Raw genomic sequence first — 27977 nt, 5'->3', positions numbered from 1 at the left:
TTTCTCTCCTATAGTTGCTAATTTTACTTACATATATGGGATATATTTTATGCTGTATAGCCCTAATATGTAACTTGTTCAGGACCTCTTGCTAAGTAGTTAACTGGAAAATTCTATGATGCTTTCCAAATAAAAACCAATATCTTATTTACCTCTCCTTTATGAGTTATAAAGCACTTTTCTTTCCCTTCTTCTTTGATTTAATTTATATGCCAGTGAATTTTCTGCTCTGGGGATGAAAATGGAAGACCAGGGAAGAAAGTTGATGAAACAGAGATGATTCAAAGACTGAAATATATTATCCTCACTCAATATAAAGTAAATTATTTTTTCTCTTTTCCAATAACCATCATTTCCCTTGATCTTGGAATCACTCAAGAACTAACCACGGAATACTTTATAAACTTTTATATCTCAGGATGTGGAGAAAGATGAATATTAGTATCAGTACAGTTTGTACCAGCTTGATTATATTTACAGTTATGAGATACCGCAAATTTAAGAATGCCAATATTTTTCTCATTACTGAGTATTTATTATATATAACAAATACATGGGAAAGAAAAAACTATATTGTGTGATATAAATAGTTTATTTACATTACAGAAAAACATCAAGACAATGTATACTATTTCAAATATATCCATACATAATCAAATATAGCTGTAGTACATGTTTTCATTGGTGTAGATTACCACAAATGCAAGGCAACATGTGTAGATCTCTTTTCTTATTCTTTTTTCTATAATACTGTATTGTGTAGTCCACACTTTTGGCAGTCCGGCCACTGTGTATCATGCTCCCTTTAGATTAACCTTGTGGATGCTCTTGTCGTGTTGTCTGAACTGTAGTGCCCTGTATTCTGCTTCTGTCTGTGAATTCTGTTGCTTCTGGGGCATTTCCTAGAAATTGGAAGTTGGAAAGTTTACAAATCTTAGTCCAGTACTTTTACCTAAAGTTTGCTCCTATAATCACATAGTGAATTTATGGATAAAGAATATCATTTAAAATACTCCAGGTGAGAACTTTTATTAGAAGTATAAGATAAGGTAATTTTGAGAAAGTTACTTTTTTTTTTGCTTCTGCTTGCAGTTGTCTTTAAGAATCACAGAACAGAGGTGTAAGTTATAGACATTATCCCTAACTGCTTACTCATTTGCACGAAGAATGATGCAGAACAATGTAATAAAAAAAGTCCTAATTTCATTTAATCTCAGTTTAAACATCAACAACAATCTTATAGTTTAAATCTCCTAGGAATAATTGCTATATTGACATTCAAATACTATAAGCTTAAATCCCATCAAACCAAAGTGAACAAGTATTGATATGTAAATGTAATGGTAAGGGCTATATTTTTTTGGTTTAGCTTAATATCATTAAATAATTTTTATAAATTTATACTAGAAAATATAATGTGATTGCTAAAGCAATTTCGTTTTTATGAGAAACTAATTATCAATCAACAGTTTTAAAAGTTCTGATAAAATATTGTCCTCTGAAATAAATGTCTGTACAAAATAAAATTAAGGTAAGTGCCATATATAAACACGTGGTTATATATGTACATATATTTATATATATATGAGGGTAAGTATCAAAAGGAACAATGGTGCTAACGTCACATTCCCAACCAGCAGAACATAGGTATAGAAAGGGAAAAAATTTCAGTTTTTCAAGAAAACTTGTTCATTTCAGAACATGTCTCTTAATGTCCACATTAATCTACCTATTTTGTATTTAAGAGGAGAGCAGATGTTTAACTCAAATTGTAAAAAAAAAGGGGGGGGCAAATTAATTAGGGAAAAAACATGAGAAGTAAAGGAGAAAAAAAGTAGAAGAGAAGGGCCAGATGAGAAAAAGGTAAAGAGAAAATGTTAGAGAACGTGGGTATTTCTAGATGGGATGGTTCTGTAAATCGTTTTGCAACTAGGGTTTTTAAAAATAGAGCTTTAGAAACAAAGATGACTTAGTAGGCAGGGAAGCATTCAGGAAGGAAAAATGATCTGGTTGGAAAGTCTGCTTTTAAAACAGAGTATTTTCAAGAAATAAAATGAGCCTATACTGGGAATAGAATAGTTTATTGACTTTCAAAAGCCCTGAAAGACTGCAGAAAACTTGGATGCCTTGAATGGATTTATAAAATCTACTTCAATAACACTTATTTATTTATCTTGCTGTATCTATGCTTTAAAACTAAGTTAGAGGCTATGTTTTAACGTGGAAAAATGAAAAGAATCATGCAATTTGAGAAAATGACTTGCTTTAACTTGGAACTAAGTTTACATCATCCTAAGAATTGGAAAACAAAACAGTATGATCAGCCAAGGGGTAGTTTGGGGCATGATTAAGTGTATAGATGGACTCTGGGACTAAGGTTTTTTCTGCCTGTCTTATTCAGTTATGTAAGTTCAGCAATTTGGTACCTTATCACAATCTTTATCTTAGAATGGTACCTATCTCCAGAAAGAGGGATTGTTGTTCCCTTTTTATAATGTTACTAAATGTATTTATAGGTGCTACATACGATACCTTGCCATATATATATATGGACTTTCTGAGGACACAGGACTTTACATATTACATATGCTTTCATTTATGCATAAGAATGAAGTTAACTAATAAAACTTAAAAACAATGTCTCAATTTTCATACTTAGAGCGTACTTTTTTGTTAGTGCATAAAGTATAATATCAAATTATTTTAGATTTAGGTATTAAAAACATTTTTCATGTGCTGATATTGCTTATTAGTAGGTATAAGATCCTAGAATAATATATACAGTTTTCCATATTTTAGATTTTTTCCTTATCTTTTTTAACATTCTGTATTTTGGTTTCTTGAATTCTTTATGTTCCCCAGAATCTATTTTAATATAATCCATTCACTCACTTGCCATCTAAACGTGAGAGTAGAGTTGATGAACTCCACTTGGCTTACAGCTGCACACAGCTCTAGTCAATGATCTTCCCTTAAGCCGTTAGGCCAGGCAAGGATTTATGAACCATATTTTGTCTTTTTCAAGAGCAAATGCCACACTTATTTTCAAGGAAGAAAGTGCAGTACAGATACAGAGATAGATTATGGCTCTTATTTTCTAAATATATGATACTTTTATTTTCTTGCCTTTTGAAAATAATTTTTTTTTGGAAAACATTCTGATTTACTGTAATGCTCCACCAATGGATGAAAATCTAAATGCCTTGTGAATTTGGCAAAAACCCTGAGAAACTTCCTTGGAATTTTTTTCTCAAGGAGAATAAAATCAGGCCAGAAAAAGTATCTCTCAAAAACTTTTCTAGTTATAAAAGATATAAAATACTTAGGTTGAGAATCCAATTATTGGTTACCATGAATTTAAGCACCAATTCAGCTTAGCAAGTATTTGTTCTCATTCTTTTACTTCATGACATCACTAATTATTCATTATTTTTGTTCCTTTTGAATGGGAGAATTTGAGATAGTATATATCTGAACCTATTTAACCAGGACATCATTACCCTTCGACTATTCTTGGGATTTGACACAAAGAATGTCAGGTATGTGGTATTTTTCCACCCATCTTCTAAATAATATAATAATTCTTATTATAATTATTTTATCTGTATTTTATGATGAAAAGATACTCTTAAATGAAGATGAAAACGTATTGTTTATATAATTCATACCAATTTAATCATCTTTCTGTACATTATACTTAGAAATATAGGTTGTAACAATAAGAGATATAATTTAATATTCTTCTCTACCTTGTATAAAATATACTCTGATATCATTTACAAATATAAATATATATTTATAATATAAATATAAAATATATTAAAATTTTATTTTTTTTTTGTTTTTTGGGTCACATCTGGTAATACTCAGTGGGTACTCCTGGCTATGTGCTCAGAAATTGCTTCTGGCTTGGAGGAATTATATGGGATGCTGGGGATCCAACCAAGGTCCATCCTGGGTCAGCTATGTGCAAGGCAAGTGCCCTACTACTGCGCTATCTTGCCAGCCCCCTCTAAAAATATTCTTATATAAATATAAAAATATATATAAATCTGAGAAAGAAGAAAAATGATCATTTAAATTGTTGTTTGAATGAAAAGTACTATTTTTTAATTTAAAGAAGAAAGACATTTCAACAAAGGTGTATTGCATATTAAAGGTTAAAAAGTTCCATAATTTAAGTAAATCCTCCTCAATATGCAAAAACATGAAAACTAGTTTGTATTATGATAGCATAAAAATGAATCCTTTCATCTGACTTTCAAATGTTTTGATCAGGAGAAAATAGAACTCTAGGGATTCCATAAAAAGGATTCACCATTTGGAAGGTCTGAATAAGATCAAAAAAGAAAAAAAATATATTGCTCTGAGTGGCCACTGAGTATGGTTACTGACCTTGTGATACAGAGGACCACCACGCAGATGACAGCAATCTGAATTGTTCCAATCACAGCTGCAATTAAGACATACTGAAACCGGACCGGGCCGGGAACAACATAGAGAACGCTGTAGTCTTTTTTTTCACAGTGCTGTCCAGTATAACCTGCATCACACCTGGAAGAAATGGCAGTGTTCCAGTTAGCTGCAACTGTTGTTCTCAAATAGCTGCAACTTTTATAGTTGACTGATACACATTTATCTTATTGCCATTCTGGCATCTCTCCAAATATTACTTGGTAGATGTGGTTATCAACTCCTTATCTTAAATGTGACTGAAATCCAACTATAGTCATGTTTGTAATCACTGTGTTTAAATAAAGATAATATTAAAAATAAATTAAAAATGTGATGCTTTGTGTGTTTCAGGTTTGAAAGATGTACAATTTCCTTTATTCTTATAATAATAAATTCTTATGATAGAAAAATTTTTGAAAAATATATGCTAGAAGAGGAACACAAAGAGTAATAATTTAGTCATCAATAATTTGTCTATTTATATTAGAGAGTCTAGGAGAATTTGTATAAAAGATGATAGAATTCTGAGAAATTAGGTCGTATTTTTTATCTAATAACAAATTCCACCCCTAATATACACCTCCAACAGAAATTGTAGGTAGAAAACTTGTAAACTTGTAGTAAAATTAGCATTTGGTAATACAATAAACCCACTTAGATTTAAAAAAGTACTAAATGGATCAATTTTTTGCTGACTTTGTACAAATAATTATGAACATAGATTTGAAATCCTTGTAGCTGAATTCCTATAAGTTTTTCTCTTTGCATCAGAGGAGTTTAATAACGGTTTTGCTGAGGATGACGGGACAGTAGGAGTGAATCTCAGGTTTGTGCAGTTTTTCCCTCCAGTTTCACTGGAAGGAAAGTGCAGCAGCAAAGTAAAGCATTCAAGTAAGTTCTTGTGAGTGTGTGTATATGTGTGTGTGTTTGTGTGTGTGCATATGTGTATGCATGCATGAGAAAGAGGAGAAAGCAAAGGAGAGAGGAAAATAGAAACTCTTCATATCATATTACAACAAATTTATCAACCTACTTTGTTGTTTATATAATCCTTTAATAAAAATATATTTGTTTTTTCTCTTTGCCATCTCTGACACAATTAACTTCTACCATGACTATTCAGCAGATATTCACATTTATGAACTAAACCCATGCAACAACTTCTTTTCTTAACTGAGCATGAGTCTAAGTGGGGGAGTGAACAATTTCATTACAAAAAGCTTGTGATTATTAGAGCCACTTAAAAAATGTCTGAGCCTAGCAAAATCAAAATCGCTATTTATAAGACCCAGAGGACTTTTAAAAAGATACTTTATTGGGAACAATTGTGTTATCTAATGTAAGGTAAGGCCTTATCATTCACTTGCTTGATAAATATTTACCAAGTGCCTGGCATTGTTCTGTGTGTAGGAAGGAATAGTGAATAAAACAAAGGTACTTGTGGGGCTGGAGTGATAGCACAGTAGGTAAGGCACTTGCCTTGCACCCAGCTGACCCAGGTTCAATCCCAGGCATCCTATATAGTCCCCAATCCTTCAAGGAGAAACTTCTGAATGCAGAGCCAAGAGTTAACCCTGAGTGCCACTGGGTGTGACCCCCCCAAACCAAAAACCAACCAATTAAAAAAAAAACCCAACAGAAACAAATAGCAGGTATGTGTAACTTTATAGACATTTCTTGCAGAATCTTTAAGATGCATGTTATGCCTAAAATGTAATTTAATTCGACTTGAAGACTATACCTAAAGATGACATGTTGCAAAACACTTGGACATATGAAGCATATTCATTTATTATTAGTTTTGGTAGATAAGTGCATGTGCTTGTGTGTGTGTTGTATACATGTGTGTTTTTAGTGTGTATATGTAGGAAGGTAACAGAAAGTTTTCCTGCAGGCCACCTATTCAGGTGGAAAACTTACTAAATCTCTTTCCACAACCATAATTTTGTTTTCAAGTCTACACACCATACATTTTAGAAGTAAAAGGGTGAGAAACATTACCTGCAAGATGGCTCCTGCATATTGACAGAATGTTCGCATTTTCCATGCATGCAGAAGCCATTGTAATGTTCTGGGCAAGGGATGTGGTGTTCTCGGGCACTTTCTTCTAGTTTGTTAGCATTCTCTGTGAATACAGATAAAAGCATCCCCTGTAAATACTTTCTTAGCTCAGTAATATCAACCAGTACATTAAGAAGCAAAGCTACAGTAGGCAAAGGTATTTAAAAGGGCAAGAACTAAAGGCCCTGCTTTCAGAAGAAAGAGGAAGAAAGAATTGAAAGACAGGCATCTTTACAATTTGTGTTTAGAGATGAAACTGCAAAATTACCCTGTGCTTTTCATGCTTTTATGTAATTTCCTACATCTTTAAGAGCCAGTGATGTTTCAATGAGTTGTCAGACAGCTTTAATTTTCCTTGTGTAAAGACTCTACACTGATCATAAAATAATTTAAAAAAAACTATTTTTTTTGAATTTGAAAGCCAAGCATAATGTCCCTAAACCCAAGTTGTTTGAGCTCCGTGATATTTTTTATTTTTTCAAAGAGTGAGTTTAAAATTTTAAATATGCCTGTGTTCAATTGTTAAACAGACATTTTTGTAACGAAATGCAAATTTCAACAAATGTGTTCTTTCAGACTTTTTCATATACTCTGAACATGAATTTTACTAGCATCCCTACAATTTCTTTTTTTTTTTTTTTTTTTTTTTTTTTTTTTTTTTGGTTTTTGGGCCACACCCGTTTGACGCTCAGGGGTTACTCCTGGCTATGTGCTCAGAAATCGCCCCTGGCTTGGGTGGACCATATGGGACGCCGGGGGATCGAACCGAGGTCCTTCCTTGGCTAGCGCTTGCAAGGCAGACACCTTACCTCCAGCGCCACCTACCCGGCCCCATCCCTACAATTTCTTAGTGCCAAAATAAATCTATTGGAAAAGCAAATCTCTTTCTTTTTTTTTTTATAGATACTAATGGTACATACTGAATCCTAGGAATATGTTCTATGGCCTACTATTAAGTTTATGTTAATGATTTACATAAAATCAAGATGCATAATAAAGAAAATAATTATGTCCTATAAAGTTCTCTTCTCTTTGTATCAAAATGCTGTTTTCTCATGTTTTTGCAGTTACTAACATATTTATTCCTAAACATTTTTAGCTAAGATAAATTTGGTTAATGTGTGTTATGTCTACCCTAGATTTCTTTTAATTCTTTATATAGATGTATTAAAATGGTAGAGAGACTAGTCATGGGCCAGGTATTTGCCAGGTCAAAGTGGCTGATGTAGATTCAATCACCAACACCCTATATTGTCCCTCCTACCCCTACTAGAAGTGAACCCTGAGTTTGGAACCAGAAGTCAGCTCTCAGTACTCCCAAGTAAATAAATTTTTCTTTATGTATATATATATATAATTTCTATATATGGCTATAGTCTTATAGAACATTTGTATCATTATTATTAATATCAAGGATGATTAATTTCTCAAATCTACTTTTGAAATTATCAACTCAAAAATACTTTGTATTTAAGATGTGCTACCAAATTCTTATATCTTAATGTTTAGTAATCATATGCAAAAGATTGAAATTTGAAATGAATTGCTAATACCTTAAATTACATACCTACATTGATAAATGCCTTAAATGATTACAGTCAAGACACGAGATGGCATTTAAATTACCTGAGTATAATTCCTCAGACATATCAACTGTGTAGGTAATATTTTTACACATTGTAAGGGTTATTTTTATTAATTTTATTCAACAAGTGAATTATTTCTAAGGAAATGATTAAAGATGTGCAGAACTTTCCTTTCGGCTACAATAAAATTTCATGTCATGGTATATCGGGTCACAAATTGTATCCATGATAAGCAAGAACACCCAAATTAAAGTATATAATGTTGAGTTAAATTTTCCATATGGAACATTTGCATAAAGTGGAGGAGGAGCAATCGTGGTTTTAAATGCACCTTGAGATAGGTTTTGGTCATTCATGAATCCATAGAGAACATTGGCTTCGCTCTGTGCCACAGCCGGGGGGTTACAAGCTAACACAGTGAAGCTATGCACCTGCTGCTTAAAGGCATTTTTAGCAGTGGGTTTGTGGGCATCACTGCTGATGTAATGAACCAGCACTGATTTTCACTCTTATTTCTGGATCTTCTTCCCATAACAGACTATTCAACACATCTATTTAGTGTTCGTTAGTAACTCATCAGTGCTTCTGCACACCTGCATGCAGGGGATTTTCTGTAAGTTCCTTAAATTTCCATGATACACCGTGAGTTTTCTGTTGTAGTATTTTTTTAGAACACATTTTATTAGGGCTATTTTTCTTTCTGTCAGTTGCCTGAGAAGATTAAGAATTTTCTTAATGCAAAATCCATTTTTATAGTATTTTATTTCTCATGCTGCCTCTCAAACATACTGCCTGTTATCTGGAGTTATACCATATTCACCAGTAGAAAATGAAGTCCAAGGGCAACATAAGAGGTGATTTGAGGAAGGCTATTGCCTTGTTAGGGTAAGAGCTGTGTATTTTTTTAAAACCAAGTTTATTACACAGATAGACTGATCACATGGGAGGGAAACAGTTTCCATCATAAAATATACTAATTAGTTTACACCATTCCTTATGAGCGTGGAGTGCTCTTTCATAGGATACTGTCAAACTAGAAAGTAGAAAGATTGAAAATAAATGAGTAGCAGAAATGATCCCTAGGCAAGAAAATGAAGAATCATCAATATATGTCAACAAATTTATAGTCAATCCAGCCATGTAAACCAGTTAATAGAAAACCTGAATATATATCCATTTTTAGTAATGTAATACATGAGTTTTAGAAATGAGATTTAAGGATATTAGAAGAGTACAGAAAATCTAATATCCCCTACCAAATATGCATAAGGATTATGGTAGTTGCTTTCTGATATGTGTGCATAGGTAATCAAAGAATACTGAAGCATTTAAATATTTTACGGTATAAAAACGATACTTTGAAAGTTTCTTTATAAACAAAAGTTTCTTTTGTTATCTTTATAACAGTGACAAACAATTTAGAAGTAAATTCCGCTCTTACATTTATAAAGAAGTTAAGGATGAGAACTGTAGTCTTTCTCCTGAGAGGTGGGGTGATGTTTAAAATCCTCCACAGTACTTTGGCTAAATTGTTTACAAATGAATTATTACTAAGTATATCCTGACCGTTTTAAGAAACAAATTTATTTATAGTTTGAGAATTTTGTGGCAGAGTAAATAAGAATACATGTCTACTGAAAGCCAACACTGTAGTCAAGAACTAGAGAAGCAGAAGACCAGATCCACATGCATTGTTTCCAACACATATTGTTTCCTTCCTCATGTTCACAGGGAATAAAAGAGAAGTCAAAGAGATGAAGGATGGGAAATAGCAAGGTCTCGCCTTATCACAAAGCAAAGCAAGTAAGCAAAAGGAAAGGGCAGAGTCAGGCAAGGTGATTCAAACACTGAAATAAATACAGCCCAAAGCAAGTATGTTTGTGTGTGCTTATTATTGCCCCTACCTGCTTTCCCCAAAGCTGAAAAGATGGCATTTATACATTCAATCTATCAAAGCAACACAGCATTGATCATAACAGAGACATGACATTGTGAGGTATAGCTAAACTCTGTCTGGTGAGTGAGAGATATAATAAAAGGGTAAGGCACTTGCTTTGCACACAGCCAAACTAGGTTGGATCTCTGCCACCACATATGGGTCCCTGATCATTGCCAGGTGTGATCCCTTAGCATAGAATTAGTAGTAGACCCTGAGTAGCATCAGTTCTGTCTTCCATTTCTTCTCTTCCCCAAATGTTTCCCTTAAGGTAAAGGTTAGAGTTTCATAAAAGGTGTTTCTGAAAGTCAAGTGGTGTCAACTTGGGATGTGCACTGGGAGGAAAACTTGAACTGGAAAGCTTCAAGTCCAGGTGAAGAAATTTAATTTTGCACTCGCCTCTCAGTATTGGTGCTATTAAACACTCAGTCCATATGCTTATTTGGATGCTCTGTCTCTGAACAGTCAGACAATTTGACTTCCGAGTCGCCTACAATTGCAAATGATTTTGACAGCACCCCCTGAATATCATATTAGTTTGACAGTTATGTATTCGGTCTGAGTGAATTGTTTGTCCTGCGTTTCTGAACATCATTTGGAGCAGCAGTTTGCAGCTTTCAGTTTTACTCAATTCCTGTATCTTAGAAGTTTCACATTGGAGCAAAAAACTGATTTATAGTACTTTACTGTGTGGAAGGTCTCTTGTTCTTTGTTTTATTTCTCAAGGTACACTCAGCACTCAGGGATTGCTCCTGACTCTATGCTCAGAATTTACTTTTGGCAGGCTCCAGGGACCACCTGGGATGCCCGGTATCAAATCTGGGTTGGCTGTAGAGCAAGGCAAATACCGTCTACCTTTACCCATTGTGCTATTACTCCAACCTCCAGTAGGTATTTTGGAAGCATATCATATTATAATTCTCTGGATTTAGCATTACTTCACATAGATTAAGGATATATGTATGTATTGTGTGAATGTATGTATGTACGCAGATATTCATTACAGTGCCAATTACACATTTTGATTCTGTGTAAATGTATCAGAGTAAGCTGGAGATATTTTAAACTAGAGAAAATATCCAGAATTAGTGGCAATTTTACAGATCTCTATTACTTCATTTTCAAGCAACTAGAGCTGTTTAGTGGAGAATGAGTTATATGGGAACAGACATGGTTTAGGCTGTTAAAAGGGTCCTCTATTTCTAAGTATTTCTTTTTTTTTTTTTTTTTGGTTTTTGGGCCACACCCTGTGATGCTCAGGGGTTACTCCTGGCTATGCGCTCAGAAGTTGCTCCTGGCTTCTTGGGGGACCATATGGGACGCCGGGGGATCGAACCGCGGTCCGTCCTAGGCTAGCGCAGGCAGGCAAGGCAGGCACCTTACCTCCAGCGCCACCGCCCGGCCCCAATTTCTAAGTATTTCTTAAGTTATTACTGCTTTGTGGTCAATTAATTTACTCCACTATTTTGACCTTTAAAAGTAGTCTTTACTTCTACTGCTAAGAATTACTTTTGAAATTATTAATTATACTTACTAATTTTATTATAAAATATATGATATACTGCTAAAATTAAATAGAGAATTATGACATTACTTAGATATACTAAGCAAAAGAAATTAGTTTGCCTAATTATGGGGACATTTAATTTTCAGAAAATTTAAAATATCTTAAATATTTACTGTGGGTATCATTTATACATTCTAGGAGAACATGATCTTTATGTTAAGAGATTTACTTTACTGTTTTAACATAATTTACTTTTGGGAAACCAAAAGCTTTTTAATTCAAATTTAGCATCATAAGAAATCTTGACAAATTTATGGTTCTGAATAGTTTGGTTTGTTCTCTTTTCAGCTATTTTTCCTGTGGTCACACAAAATGTAACACACTTTTCTAACAGTCACAAACTTTCATTTTAAATATACTTATGCATAATTCAGCTTTTAATTTTAATAATAGAACAAGAAACTCTAACATTGATATATTCATATATTGCAAGCCTGTTGTGATTACTAGATTTACTTTTTTTTACCTTTCTACTCACCTTTTTTTTTTTCAAAGTAATGGGAAAATAATTTCATTGAGACAACTACTAAAGAAAACCATTACTTTCTTTTCATTATATTTATATTCTGCTGGGACAGAAACAAATTACACATTTAGAAGCCAAGTTATTATTGTCCTGTTATTGAGTAGAGTTGGTTTCAAAGAAGACATACAATTCTTACAATTTTTCTTTCCTTATCTTATCAGGTATAAACATATGAATTTGCAGGAAAGCTTCATATCAGGCTAGAATTGCAACAGCAGTTTTTCTTAAAGACAGAAAAGTGTTCCTATTGAACGGGCTTGAATATATTGCCGTATGAGTTCTTGTAACTTAACAAATTCCATAATAGCCTCACCTGCTGTCATAGTTTCATGAAGGCACAGATGCATAGATAAAAGTCTCTTATTTTTTAAGCCTCTTGGACAGACTTATGTGAGCATTCTGGCTAAAACTAACTGCTAGCAAAAGAAACATGGAAGCATTTAAGGATGTAATTTATTCTCCAGTGTTGTGAACAGCAAAGATCTAATTACACATTCTAGTTATTTAATCTCTGTTAAATATTTAAAAAAATAACTTCAATACAGAAAAAGTCCTTCAAATGCTATATATTCTTTTTTTCCGTACAACTAATTCTACATTTTTTTCTTTCTTTTTTTTGTTTTTTTGATTTTTGGGGTCACATCCAGCAGTGCTCAGAGGTTGCTCCTGGCTTTGTGCTCATAAATAGCTCTTGGCAGGCACGGGGGTGGGGTGGGGCATACAGGATTCAAACCACAGTCCCTCCTGATCTGCTATGTGCAAGGCAAATGCTCTACTGCTGTGCTATCTCTCTGGTCTCCAGAATTCTATATTTTTCAAAGAGCAATTGTAACTAGTTGGATTCTAGACATTGCTAATTACAAATGGATATGATTTGGAACAAGATGGATGGGAATGGAGAGAAATTCTCCCATAGAGAAGACAACAGTATAAAATATAAAATCCATATTTCTGCTTGCACATATAAATATTCTTCTTGGACATATATTTAAATAAAGTGAAAGAAAACTAGCTTCCTGTTACTATATTTTCACACAAGGTCTTGATGGCATTATTCAAGAATGGCTTAAATTTAAATTGGAGAAAAAGTAACAGCATCTGATATATGCATGGTAATTTGGAGAATGGAGTGATTGAAATGCAACGATACTGGATGATTATTTCATAGGCTTTTATTATCTCAGCTTCTGTGGTAATGTATTTACATAGATAAAAGCTGAGAAATCTCTGAAATCTTGGAAGATAAACTGGTAATTTTGATTTATGACATTCAAATACAATGATCATAATCCAAAGATGTTGGCATCACAAGACCTGGAAAGATTTTTGCTAGAAATTCTGGACCGCCAGGGGGGAAACTGTTATTATTAAGAATTAACTGGGGCCTGTGAGGTGACTGCCTTGCAAGCGCTAGCCAAGGAAGGACCGCGGTTCGATCCCCAGGAGTCCCATATGATCTCCCCAAGCCAAGGGCAATTTCTGAGCGCTTAGCCAGGAGTAACCCCTGAGCATCAAACGGGTGTGTCCCTCCCAAAAAAAGAAAAGAATTAACTAAGAAACTCGTTAGCCAATTGTCCATTGCCTGGTTTCAGAAGGCAAAGCTCTTACAAGAGGGAAGAGACCAGGAGACTGGGAGAAAAGATACTTTACCTCTAATGATCCTTTGCAAACTTCACCATTCAGCCAAGAGCTTATTAACTCTCAGCAAGTGGGTAACTCCTATAGGTTTAGAGAATTTCGTTTTTATAAGACCTCTGAAAAATATATTATTTTATGGAACTTTCAATGTCTTTGACAGCACTTCGTAAATATCAGGCCTTGGGATGAGGGTGGGATTCGCGGTTCATTAGCCTCTCAGGAGGCTGAGCAGGAGTTGCCTTAAGCTTATTTGGGGCAATTTACTGTCACTCTCCCCACTGAGCTTGCACTGCCTCTATCTTCTATTGCAAACTGCTCCTCAAAAAACAAAGATTACTATCAACGTGGAAGAAGAATAAAGTAGTGGAAACCATTTTATGATAAGACTATCCTTCTTTCTTTTGTTTTGAGCTGAATTTGGATATTTTTTGGTTTTATTATTTTTCTTTGGTTTTGTGGTCATACCCAGTGATGCTCAGTACTTATTCCTGGCTCTGAAATCTGGGATCACTCCTGGCAAAGTTTTGGGAGGTATCTAATGTGATGCCAAAGATCAAACCTGGGTGGGCTGCAGGCAAGTCAAGCACCATACTCGCCATGCTACCTCTCTGGACCCTAAACTTTTCTTGGCTAGTAATTTCAGTGTATTTCTTCATCACAGGCTAAAAATCTTGACTTAGGAAATAAACAGTTCAGAGTCTGTCTGCTTTTACTTCCTGACGATCTAAGTTAAACTGCTTTTTCTAATAGAAGCTGCATATACAGAAATAGTTAAGATAAATAGGATTGGTTACCTCCCCATAATTTTCCTCATTATTTTCTAAACATCCTCCAGACACGATATCAATAACACATCTATAATTATTTGTGAATCTACAACCTTCTTTCCATATTTCTAATATTTAACTCAAAAATGTTTTTCTCATTAGTCATAAAAGTAGATTTATAATAATTCTATTTTATGTAGAGGAGACAACAGAAACACAAATAGGTTTATTTATGTGCCTTAGAAATTTACACAATTGATAAGCATAACTCTAGTCAAAGCCAGGAATTTTTTTAGTATAATATGAGTATGACACAGTTATGAATAAAACATGGGATGACATATGGCTTCCATATCTTATTATTTTTTCCTATAATGCCTGATACTTTATTCTTCCTGGATCCTATTGTTGTTCTTGACTTCATTTTAATTATTATTATTGGCAATTCTATGCCAGTGGAGGTAGCTTGTCTCAGGCAAAGCCATGATGGACCTCAACTCCTCCATCGTCCTCAGCTAAATTAATAAATTTCTTTTTTCTACTGTATGTTCCACTCACCTTCACTCTTTGTCAGCATTTACATAGACTTCCTAAGTAAATAGAATTTTATAACCCCTCTCTATGTACTTCTCAGACATACCTCTTGTCTCATTTCTCCTGACAAAGAAATGTCTTCTGTTTTTTTAAGACCATCACACAGGGCAATTGTAGGGTATACTTCTGGCTCTGTTTTCAGGAATCACTCTTGGTGGGGTTCAAGAGATCATACATAGTGCCAGGAAATAGAACTCAGGTTGGCCATGTGCAAAGCAAATGCCTTGACTCTTATCTTTTCAGACAAGAGACTTGTCTTGGGGGCCAGAGCAGTGGTGTAAGCAGTAAGATATTTGCCTTGCATGCGCTAACCTAGGACAGACCATGGTTCGATCCCCCTGGTGTCCCATATGGTCCCCCAGCCAGAAGTTATTTCTTAGCACATAGCCAGGAGTAGCCAGTGAGTATCACTGGGTGTGGCCCAAAAAGGAAAAAAAAATTGTCTTTTCCTATTCATTATTACATGTATTAACTTCTATGGACTCTAACCAATTGTTACCTGTTCATGCCTTGAGAGAAAATGATTTTATCAAGGTCAATAAATATTTGTGATGTAAAAGGGAGTAATCTTATCTAAGACCTCTATTAAACTAATTTCTCTATAATTTGATCTAGTTGTCACTGCTTGCTTTGGAATATTTTTCTTTCTTTGTTGTCAGCCATAGAACCCAGACCCTCACACACACATGGCATTTCCTCTCCTGCCATAATGCTGAGCACACTCTGCACCAAAGAGTTTGTCCTTTCCTGGGTTTCCATTCAACATTACATCTTCATATTTTACAGTTGTTTCTTTATTGTCTAGAGTTTCCCTTGCAACTGAATCTTTAATTTTTTTTTTATCCCATAAACATTCTCCCTGAGGACTTTCACACTTACCCATAATTTCTAGGTCAGCCAAATATTTTTAGCTCCCAAATTCTGGTTTGCTATTCCAGATAATTGTTTTTATTTTTTATCTCACCTTTACAACATCAGTATTTGGGGTAAGAGTGAGAAGGAACTCTTAAGTTGTATTCATAAAGTCCTGGGGCCCTAATGGTGCAAAACTATTGGTGCAATTCAAAATGGCAATTATATGGCAATTTTGGCCAGTGATTCATGCAAGTACCGGAAGATACAGTATTGCTCAAGCCTCAAAGTATCAAGAATTACATTGACCACTCTATTAGCATCCAACAGAGTTGAGAATTATCAGGGACAACATAGTGGTGCTGGAATCTCAGGGCTGAACTCTGTGATGCTCTTGGAATCACGTGGTTCTGGATATTGACCCAGGATTGGGAGCAATCTAGGCATACATCTTAATTTATGAATCATTTCCTGATCCCCATAGCTTCCTAGTTTTATAACAAAGCGCCTAGTGTCCCTCAGCATTTCAACTTCATTACCTTTCTTGAGCAATCTTAAACTGATTTATTCCTTTTGTGGATCCAAAACAGAATCCTGTTTCATTTTTAAGCCTAATGGAGTAAACACCAAGTTATATGGTGTTTACACACATGTATATCGGATTTGTTTTTTTTTTCTCTGCATTTCTACTGCAACTCACATTGAGTAGACCATTGCTATTTCTTTGTGAACCCCTACTTTTACCCTATCAAATAAAAATTTCAAGCTAAATCCAGGTTTTTCTAGAAGAAAAATAAAAAAAGAGGAATGAGTCATGATCCTGCTTAAAAATTTGCAAAATCAAACCAATTCCCAGTGTCCTTTTCTAATATTTTCTTGAAGGAATTAATTTTTACCATTATTACCATAAAATATTACCATATTTATTACCAAAAAGGTCATTTAGTTTCTAATTTCCTCTTCTCTATTCTCACCTATAAGAGATTCCTATACTCTTATATTCAACAACAACAAAAAAATTTGTCTTACACTATGAGACTTGTCCTATGTTTTTCTCTCTGTTTGTAATGTGAGTATTCCCTCTTATTATTGATGATGTACCCATCACATTACTAGCATTACCTTCCTTTAATCTTCTCCCCTCCTACTTGTTTTGAGATCATACCTATTTCTCTAGCATTTCAGATGAAATTTATATCAAATTTTCAATGTAGCTTCTATGTCTATGGGAAAATTTAGTTCAAAAGTCAAATCAAAATGGTTTAAAGACCTTGATATTAGACCTGAAACTATAAGGTACATAAAGTAAGATGTAGACAGAACACTTTATAACATTAAGCTGAATTAAAGGCAGCTTCAAAGATGATGCACCACTGATCAAGCAAATGGAAGCAAATATAAGCAAATGGTTGTATTAAACTAAGAAGCTACTGCAAAGGAAATGGTGACTAGGATAAAAAGATGACTTATGGAATAGGTAAAACTATACACACTCATACCCATCAGATAAGGAATAAATATCTAAGATATATAAGGCACTGGTAGCCTTTAATAAAAAATAAAAATCTAACCCCATCCACTAAAGTGAAGAAAAGATGAAGAGATATTTTCTCAAAGAAGAAATAAAGTTGGTCCAAAGGCACAAGAAAAAAGTGTTCCACAACATTAATCACTAGGTATATGCAAAATGAAAACAACAATGATACAACATCTCACACCATAGCCTGAACACCTGAAAAAGAACAAGTCCTGGCATAAATGCAGGGAGAAAGAGGCTCTCATTCATTGCTGGTGGAAATGCTCACTTGTTTAGTCTTCTGGAAAAAAATACTGATATTCCTCAAAAAAATAAAATTGAGCTTTAATGGAGGAGGAGGAAGAAGAGGAAGAAAAGGGGAAGGAGGAGGAGGAAGAAGAAGAAGAAGGAGGACGAGGAGGAGGAGGAGGAAGAAAGTAAGGAAGAGTTAGAAGAAGAGGAAGGAAAGAAGGAAAGAAGGAAGAAGAAGAGAAAAAGGAGGAAGAGGAAGAGGAAGAAGAGGAGGAGGAGGGGACTGCCACACAAGTTAGGAGAGGGTAGGGGAGATTTGGAGAGAGACTGGGACATTGGTGGTAGGAAATGTACATTGGTGAAATTGCATGACTGAAACTCAATTATGAAAAACTTTGTAACTTTGAAAAATACTGTATTATGAACAACCTTGTAAATGATAGTTTTTAAATCAATAATTTTTAAACATTTAAAATAGAGAAGAAAAAACAAATACCCCAGAGAAATTCCAATGCTAAATTATTTCAAGTACAATATTCATAATACTAAGGTATCTCTCCTCATCCATTGTTTTGGCCAATTAATGTGAGATTTTTCTGTTGCCCAGGATACTAGGTTTTTCTTCCCCTAGAACGATCTCATAGTTTTGGCTTCATTCCTTGTCTATAAATTACTAATCTTGATTCCATATCCATACATATCCATACATGTGTGAGCAATTGATTTGGCCAAAGTTCTTTACCTTTCCACAACGAGTTTGCTGAAAATTCAAAAAACTTTCTCCACTATCTTGTTTGTCCCTAAACAATTTATTTTAGAAAGTCTTAGCTTCATCTAAAAACACCACTTGGAGAGTAGAATTTGTGCTTAGAACAAAAATAAACATCTATGAGAATCTTTTAAAGGTCAAATCTCCAAAATCTTAAGACCAACTTTTAAATTTTTTTAGGCTTCTTTAGTATATTTCCTAGATAATTAACAAACTAGCAATGAGAACTTTCTGTGTGAAAACAAATGAAGTTTGTTTGCTGTTGTTGTTGTTTTGTGGCCACACCTAGTGGTGCTCAGGGGTTATTCCTTGCATTTAGGAATCACTCCTGAGGGAGCTAGGGGAATATATTTGATGCTAGGGATCAAAACTAGGTCAGAATGTAAGGCAAGCATATTTCTTAAAAGATGCAGAACAAACTATTAATTTTGTATAATTCAAATTCCAAATAGGCATGAATAAGTGCTGGCCTATGGTGATATTTTTTCAAATTTAGCTGTCTCTTAAGACTATCTTTTCTACAAACCTGACCAAAATCATGTAAATGATTCCTATTAAAACAGCTAGAAATTATGCCTTTTCTTCTAATATTCAATAAGACAAAACAATATAAGAGACTATTGTAGCTAATTTTGCTGTGAAATTCTGAAGGTTGCTTTGACATTTTCTTTTAGCGCTCTAGGTGATAAAAAAAAAAGCTATGACTAGTGCTCTAGTCGTAAAATAAAGTCATGGAATTAACTAAATCAAGATACTTTAGAGAATTCACTAAAAAGTAATTTATGTATTTTGCCTTTTGGTGGGATCATTCCACACAGTAATTGGGAGATTATGTGGTCCAAGGGATTGAACTTGGACCTCTTGCCTGCAAAGTGCACCAAGCCTTTGCTCCATTTCTCACCCCCAGAATTAATTCAGTTCTTTTTGTTCATTTGTTTGGGTCCACAATTGGTGGTGCTCAGATTTTACTCTTGGTCTACCTCCAGGATTCACAAAGGTACAAATTGCAGGACTATTTAGAGTGCAAGAGATTGAATCTAGGTCAACTGGATGCAAGAAAAGTGACTTCTTTGCATTACTATAACTTATTCCCATCTAGAAGTAATTATTGAAGAGAGCACAGATCTTAAATAGTTTAATGTTGAATAGTTACCATTTGGAGGATATTCTGTCATATTCTGCATATGTATATTAATTACGTATCTTTGAATTTAAGTAGAAATTATTGATAGTGGTAATATTTTTAAAATAGACCATTTAATGGTATGATAATGAATGCTTTATATATTTCAAAATGTTCTTTCTACTTAGCTTATCCATAGATATTTGATAATATTAATGAAAGTCTTTTCATAAATATTCACAATTGTTCAATAACATTCACTACTATACTTTTATTTTAGGAATAAAACCTTATATGGATTTTTGATAAAATAATCATTTGGGAAATAAAAATGAACCATTTCATTAGATGTTGTCATGGGTGGAATAGTGACCAAATGCAACCATATACTTGGAATTTCAGAGTGGACTTTATTTAAAAAAAAATCAACAAGATTTAGATAAGATCAAGGATAGTTAGGATTCCTTTAGAGTGAGTTCTAAATCTAATGAGTGCTTTTATTATAAACAAAAACTATGTGAAGACATAAAGATAAAAGAAGAAGAGGGCAAAGATTAAAGGAATATTGTTAATGAATGCAGAGTTCAGAAGGAATTGGAAACAACCAGAAAGTATTTTACTTTTTAAACCCCCAAGACAATATGATCCTGTAAAATGTTAATTGTATATGTTTAGCCTCCAGGAGTGTGAGATGATACATCCTTCTTATTTTAAGGTGCCCAGCTTACAGCAGTGACATATGGTTATAGCAGTCCAAGCTAACTAATACTGCCACCACTTTAATAACTAAACTTTGAAACCTAGAGAGATAGTATAGGGGTTACAGAGCTTGTCTTAAGTACGACTGATCCTATCATGATCCTCAGTACTTAATATGGTTTTCCAAGCATCACCAGGAGTGATCCCTGAGCACAGAAACCGGTGTAAACCTCAAATACAAGATGTGGCCTTAAAACCAATAATCGATAAGTTTATGGACCCAGAGTTCCTAACTCATTGGTTTGGGGAAAATGCTTTACCTATAGGAGGCCTGATTTTGATCCTCAGCACTGCATTTTGATCCACAGGACCCCAAACTACTGTCATGGTGACCTCTGAGCACTGATCCAGGAGTAACATCTCAACACTGCCAGGTTTGCTGCCCAAACCAAAATATAGTAAAATAATGAAACTCTTATTTTAGTCTAAATCAGATACACATAATTATTAAAAATTATCTGCAAGTTTAATTATATGTGTGATATAGACTATCTTAGCTTTGTTTGTTTTCTCAGCATAATTATTAATAGTATCTCCCAACACTTCCAAACTTGCTTTAAAGTGTCTATTGGAGTCTATGTGTTCCTTCATAGTTACAGCACACTATAAAGATGAAGGTGTGTAAAACAATATCAACAACCACTGTACTTTTATGGAAGGGACTGCATTAATCATCATTCATCTTTTAAGAAAGTAAGTTATCTTACATTGCCCATTTTGCCACACAAAAAATGCTGCTGCACTTGATCTTTTCTATGAAGAAGCAAATAACCAAGAAACAATTGGCATGATTGATCTTTTCAACAAAAAGGACCCTAGTGTCCCTCTGAGGTACAATTCCCCATATGATTTCTATCTGCATTTTAACTAATGTTAAAATGCAAATAACAGACATTACTAGGCCATGCCAAATTATTTAAAAGAGATGCTTAGTTTATGTATCACCTCTTATTTAAAAATATTCCATCCTCATTACTTTTTTATTGCATTTGAAGTGCCAGGTGCAAATCCTTTTGAAATCAGATCATCCATTTTTCACATATTCATAATAGTTCTGAATTGATTCTCTTTCTCCCTTCCATTTGAACAAATGACTTGATTCTGGCATTCCCTTAATTTCTAGTCAGTGATAACTTTTAGTGTAAAAACTGCTCTAGAAATAAAGTCGAGGTGTGGATCTTAACAGCTTCATTCCACTTGGACAGCATTTAGGGTTTGGAATTTGTTATTAACTAAATGGTACTTTGTGGTCTCATAGTGTTACTTTACCTTTTAACAGGTCTAAGATATTTCCCAGTGTATAATTTACACTCTTCAAGTACACAGTTAATCACTCAAGGAATCGATAGGGGTTATAAAACATGTACAAATTTGAATTTGGAGAGAGTCAAATACCTATTTTATCCATTAGGTACTATACAGCTAGCAGTTGGAGTTGAAACTTACAGGGAATTATTTGTTTTGAAATACAAAAAGACAAAATGGCTATGTTCAAAGATAAGAAGACAGTCCCTTTAAACAAAAATTATTATTTCTTGTTGTAATTAAGCCCAGAGCTTTTTATTGGTGGTTTGTGTAGCATTTTAGATTCAGAGAAAGTGAGAAACATACTGGATCCTTTGAGGATTTTATTAGGCACTTGTCCTCCCATATAGTTCATTCACTAGTTTACTAATTTCTTTGAAGAATATTGAGTCATTTCTAAAAAAAATTGAGCTAGCTCCTCTTCTGTGCCAAATGCTAAAGATATATGGTGTACATTTGCAACTCAAGCAGTTTCTCTCTTGAAAGAGAGATGGCAATCTAATTTCGAGAAAGTGGGAATGTACAAAATATGAGACAAAATTTAACATCTAAATTGGAGGATTTATAGGGGCGGTGGGAAATAGAAGTTTTGGCAATACAAGACTTTGGTTGGAGACCTACTTTATACTGGCTGAGGGAAGAATATTGTGGAAGGAAGAAAGGGTGAGGAATACTTGGTCAGATAAAGAAACTAAACTGGCCACATGATTTCCTGACTGAGTGAATGATATGGAGTGAAAAAGATGCAAGTTTAGGAAAGATATATTTCGGAAGGCAGAGAAAACATTGCAGCTAGAGTTGAGGGTGTTGGGGAATGGGCGAAGGAGAAACTGACCTGGAAAGATTAATGTGGACTTTACTATGTAGACTTTCAGATGCTAAAGTAAAGAACATTGGTTTAGGGGACGGAGAGATAGCATGGAGGTAAAGTGTTTGCATTGCATGCAGAAGGTCAGTGGCTCGAATCCCGGCATCCCATATGGTCCCTCGAGCCTACCAGGAGTAACCTCTGAGCACTGTCGGGTGTGACCCAAAAACCTAATAATAATAATAATAATAATAATTAATAATAATAATAATGGTTTAATGTAAAGCTTAGTGAAAAGAGAAGACATAACTTCATGCAAGTGTGTACAGAAAATGGCTCTTTGATGGGAAACAGGAAGTAGGGAGAGCAAATATGAGATAGTTAAAGTAGAATGGGTGAAATACAAAGACCAAGATTTGGATTGGTTTGTATCAATGGAAGGAGAAAACACATTTCTTTCCACATACATGTTAAAGATGGGTGTCAGTCTATAAATTATAAAGTGGGCAGTCTAAGTCTGTTATTGGGCTTTAATCTAAACATCAAGGTAGCCATTTGATGTAAGTAGGAAGATTAGAAAGAGATAAGTTCCAGTATCAGCGATACCTCTGATGATAATTTTTGAGACTGTCGAAAATTAGGTGTTTATGTTTGGCTATATATGCAACAGAATTGAGGCTAATTAAAAGGAATTTAAGGTTTAATCTTAAATTTATTAGTGGTAAAATGCATGATATAAAGCACATTTAGTGTTAAATAGAAACATTCTGTTACAAGGTATTTAAAGTTGGAGGGAGGACACTTAAAATGGCCTTCTAAGAGGCTAAAGGAGATGTAGAAGTGCACTTTTAAGGCCAAATAAGCAATATATAGTGAAAGGCAAATTATTCTATGAAAGAACATAGGGAAGGAATACCTTTAAATAAAGCATTTTTCCTTTCTTTTAAAAAGGAGTTTTTATCACTAGAGCTGTTTAAGGACAAGAAGTTTGCTCTCTTCAATCTCTATCATATAACATATGTTCTACTGTAGGCAATTACTAGTAATTATATTATTTTAACTTAATATTAATGTAAAATCCTGTAGATTGGTATATCTAAAGCTGCATCACCTTGAAGCATTAGGTAAGTTTAAATATATAAATGTGTGTATTCATGTTTTCATTGGTAAACTAGAAAACAGGCTATTCAACTTTTCCTATACAATAGGCAGCTAAAGGCAGTACACTAATTTTATAAAGCATTTTTAAAAATTTAGAATGCTATGAATTTAGCATAGAGAAGTTACAAAGGTACTATAGATACTTATTGTCATGTAACCAATTTTTTCTATGTTCTCCATCATAATCTACCTTTTCCCAACAATTTTTCAATGGTAAAGAATTGTCTTATAGTTGTACACATAGAGTTAGGGGGAAAACGAAAGAGGCAGTCACTTGGATAATCCCAGCCAGAACACATTTTTTTTGTCTGAAAGATAGATAATTGAGACTGAAATGTTTCTTTGCCTGGAGAGATCTCTATGATTGCTTTCTCCTTTATGTGAGTTTACAGGTTGAGTCATAATCACAGATCTTTCACTCACTAATGAGAAGCTTTATACAGTTCAAAGTAAAAATAAAATGTTTTTATTTTTGGGAGGGTGGAGTAAATTTTAATTATATTATTTTATTAAAATTTATATTGGTATTTATATTGCTTAGTTATTTAGAAAAAATGAAAATTGATACAAAATATTAATTTTTACAAGCTAAAGTAAACCATAATGAACATAAAATTACTTCCCATCTTGTTAGTACATACTAACAATGCTTTGCTATGGTTATTAAATTGGAGTATGCGTCTCACATTCTTTTGGTATTAAATGGGAGAGGTGACCCTACAGTTCTCAGGAATTATTTCTGACTTTGTGCTCATGGGTGATCCCTGGTGATCCTTGGGGACCAAATCTTTACCTCTTTACAAAACTACAATCTCAGGTCATGTAAAACACTCCTCTCAAATAACAGGACAGTTAAATTGTTCAGGCAAGCATACTAGAAGAACTAAGACATTTGTCCAATCTGGGGAAAGGCTCGTTACTGAAAGTTCAATAAGGTAGTTAGACTAATAGATTAATGGTAGAGCTAAGAATTTAGAATACCAAAGTCAGGAGAGAAAAAGACACAAACTTTCAAAAGCTAATATGGTATAAAATATCAAGAGACCATAAAGTAGCAAGTCATATATGTTACAAACGAGCCAAAGGAAAAGTCCTTTATAATACTAAAAACTGGAAAATAAGTTGTAAGTTGTAGTATAGAAGTTAAATTATATTATAGCTACACTAAAATATTGACCTAGAAAAAATTATGAAATTTTGATCACATAGACAAATGAGTAAGCTATCAAAACATATAATGTGCAGAAAATATAAAAACCTACAAGAAATTTTACCAAAATTTTGACAGTAGTTTTGACAATAATTATTCCTAGGTAATAGAGATAATCTTCTTTAATGAACATTTTTTATCAGAAAAATGTTACTGTTGCTGAAAACAACAGACATCAAGTGAGTCTTGTGTGTGTGTGTGTGTGTGTGTGTGTGTGTGTGTGTTTCTTCATGAGGGAGTTAATAAATGAGTGGTTAAGTCTTTGAATTTAAGATGTTTTTATCTAATTAGTTTGGATTAAGTTTTTCAAAAGTTCTATCACTTATTAACAATCTTTTCTACCTGAAATGTTTAAAAAATACTTATTCTCATAGGCTTATTTAAACACTGATATTCATTATTGACTTTATGCTTTCATACTGTTTTTAGAAAGAAGATTCTACAGTTCCCAAGTTTGAATATTTTCAATGCCCACAAGATCCACAATCTTTTCTGTCATAGTTGTAAGAATCAAGAACTACCTAATTGTTTTTTCTTTTCTTTGTGTATGTGTGTGTGTGTGTGTGTGTGTGAGGAGTCAACATGTCTCCCTTCCTTCCTTCCTTCCTTCCTTCCTTCCTTCCTTCCTTCCTTCCTTCCTTCCTTCCTTCCTTCCTTCCTTCCTTCCTTCCTTCCTTCCTTCCTTCCTTCCTTCCTTCCTTCCTTCCTTCCTTCCTTCCTTCCTTCCTTCCTTCCTTCCTTCCTTCCTTCCTCCTTCCTTCCTTCCTTCCTTCCTTCCTTCCTTCCTTCCTTCCTTCCTTCCTTCCTTCCTTCCTTCCTTCCTTCCTTCCTTCCTTCCTTCCTTCCTTCCTTCCTTCCTTCCTTCCTTCCTTCCTTCCTCCTCCCTACTATCCCCTTTCTCTCTTCCCTCCCTTCCTTCCAGAATTTACTGTGTCTAGAATTCTGGTTAGCAGTGATAAGACTGTGTTTTCAAAGCTCTGCCAGACTTAAACCCCTACAATGTTGAAATCTTCAGCTGACTGGTAGAAATGAATCTTCTACACTTAAAGATTATTTTATATAGGGAAGATAAAGTATACCCAGGCAAAGAACAGCTTTGCAGAATCTCAAAATCTCATCCGTCTTCCTGATAAACAAAATGCAACCCATATAAGTCCTTTATTATCTTTTCAAGCTAGATCATTCCAAAGAAATTAGGAGAAAAATATGAGCAGGAACTGCTTTAGGCTTAGCTATTTCTCTCTGATTCTCTTAAGTATTTCTCAGTACTCTCTAAGGACAATTGAACATAAGGCATGCTTGTTATTAGTCTCATAATATACAATAAATGTTATATATAAGTCAAATAATTTTGGAAACAGTCGAATTTTGTTAGCAGTGAAGATAATCAAATTTTTTCTACAAACCAAGAGTTGTGTTAAATTTAGTTCAAAATAACTCCTCTAGCTTACCCATCATGGGCCTTAAAGCAAATGACATACTTCATGTGGATGGGTTTTCTTCTCTGTCAAACAGAGAGGGGGATAGTATTCACATTAAAAAGTGAAGAGTGAGGAAAAAAGGAGAATAACCACATACAAATCCTTGGAAAACAGCAAATAATGACACTTCATAAATGTTTTAGTTATTTTTAGCTATTGTCATCACATGTCCTCAGAGCTGTGTTTGGAAACAAATCGAAAGAAACCAAAGGAGAAAGGAGCAATAGATCTAGAAAAATACATTCTCGGTGTCTTTTCAGGTCACTTTGCTTTCATTTTCCTGGGAACACACATCTGTGAAGAAATTCTCTAGCTCACATTAACAAGACATTGTTCAGCAGAGGGAAGAAAATGGAATGAGAAAGAGTGAGAAAGAGGAGAGAGAAAGAGAGAGAGAGAGGAAGAGAGAGAGAGAGAGAGAGAGAGAGAGAGAGAGAGAGAGAGAGAGAGGAAGAGAGAACAATGCAGAGCTCATTTCTCTGTATAGCCACTTAAAATTGTTATCAATCTTTGGAAAAATTACTTTGATCTTTAAAGTTTCTGTTTTTTCTTTTTTCTTTTTTTCCATTGAAAAGGAAGGAAGCACATGAGCAAATACAATTCTTCATAATGAAGTGCAAAAGGCAGAGGACAGAGATTAGAGAACCCCTTCTCTGGCAGCAGAGGGGTGGTGAGGAACAAATGGCCCCATTTCCTCATTTTGAAAATGGTTCCAATAATGTGACTACCTGTTAAAAAAATAAGGTCATAGGCTTGGGAACATGATCGTTGATTTCCCTATAGTTCTGTAGGTAACACCCAAGTTATTTAACCTTTATGGACATCCATAAAATAATCCAAAAATGTCTGGCACAGCATAAAACAAAGAAGTATGTTAAAATAAAATGCTTAATGCATAAATGCCATTTTTTGTCATTAAAGTCTTTCTTTAGCAAGGCACCTGCCACATACTCAGTAAACAAAAGAGGCTGTTAGAATCATCATGATTTCCAGAGGAAGGATATCTAAATGACAACTGGAAGAATAAATGAGAAACAGACTCATGAAAAAGCATCAGGCTACTTTATGTTGTAACGGTACATAGAGAATCTGAAAGGAGGCAGAACATGACTTTTAGGGGTGCTACCTATTTCTGCAGCACACAGAGCAGGGGTTGCAGATAGAGGGTCTGGTTTAAGTATATGCCTGAAGAGCTTTGCAAGATATGCTTTCCATCTTACTCTAAACCAGGCACCTTCCAACAGTAGCATCTACTGCTCCCCATCATGGGAAACCTGCCTTTTGAACAGCATCAGATCCACTGCCAGGTTTGAAGTCTGTATCCTTGCTAACATATAATTGAAGAGATTCAACGGTAATCAGAAGTAGATCCTTGCAAAGCCCCATGGAGCTGAAGAGTGCTTGATAAACATCACCCAGAAAGATGAGTCAGTGAAGATACACTTAATTGTAATCTACAAAGGAGACAAAAAATCATGAAGTCTCTCTCTAATAAAATAATCTCTTTTCTACAAAATCTTAAGAAAGGTATACTGTCCTGGCAAAACAAATGTGTCCCCTGTGGAAGTCATTTCTTACACCAAAAGCAAAATCAAATGTAGAATCAAAATT

At 34.2% G+C, this 27977-nt stretch overlaps 1 protein-coding gene across 1 annotated transcript in view; it reads right to left on the bottom strand.

Moving 5' to 3' along the window:
- Nucleotides 1–573: 573 nt before the first annotated feature.
- TMEFF2 (transmembrane protein with EGF like and two follistatin like domains 2) overlaps nt 574–27977 on the bottom strand; it is a 277043-nt gene continuing 249639 nt past the window's right edge. The window contains exons 8-10 of the mRNA XM_049773277.1: nt 6457–6580; nt 4396–4554; nt 574–902 (exon numbers count right to left, since the gene is read on the bottom strand). Coding sequence (XP_049629234.1) covers nt 806–902; nt 4396–4554; nt 6457–6580 — 380 coding nt within the window. The 3' untranslated portion in view covers nt 574–805. The remainder of the gene's footprint in view (nt 903–4395; nt 4555–6456; nt 6581–27977) is intronic.

Source organism: Suncus etruscus, chromosome 5 (genome assembly GCF_024139225.1).
Source record: "Suncus etruscus isolate mSunEtr1 chromosome 5, mSunEtr1.pri.cur, whole genome shotgun sequence".
Lineage (NCBI taxonomy): Eukaryota > Metazoa > Chordata > Mammalia > Eulipotyphla > Soricidae > Suncus > Suncus etruscus.
This window is presented reverse-complemented; position numbering and strand designations above follow the sequence as displayed.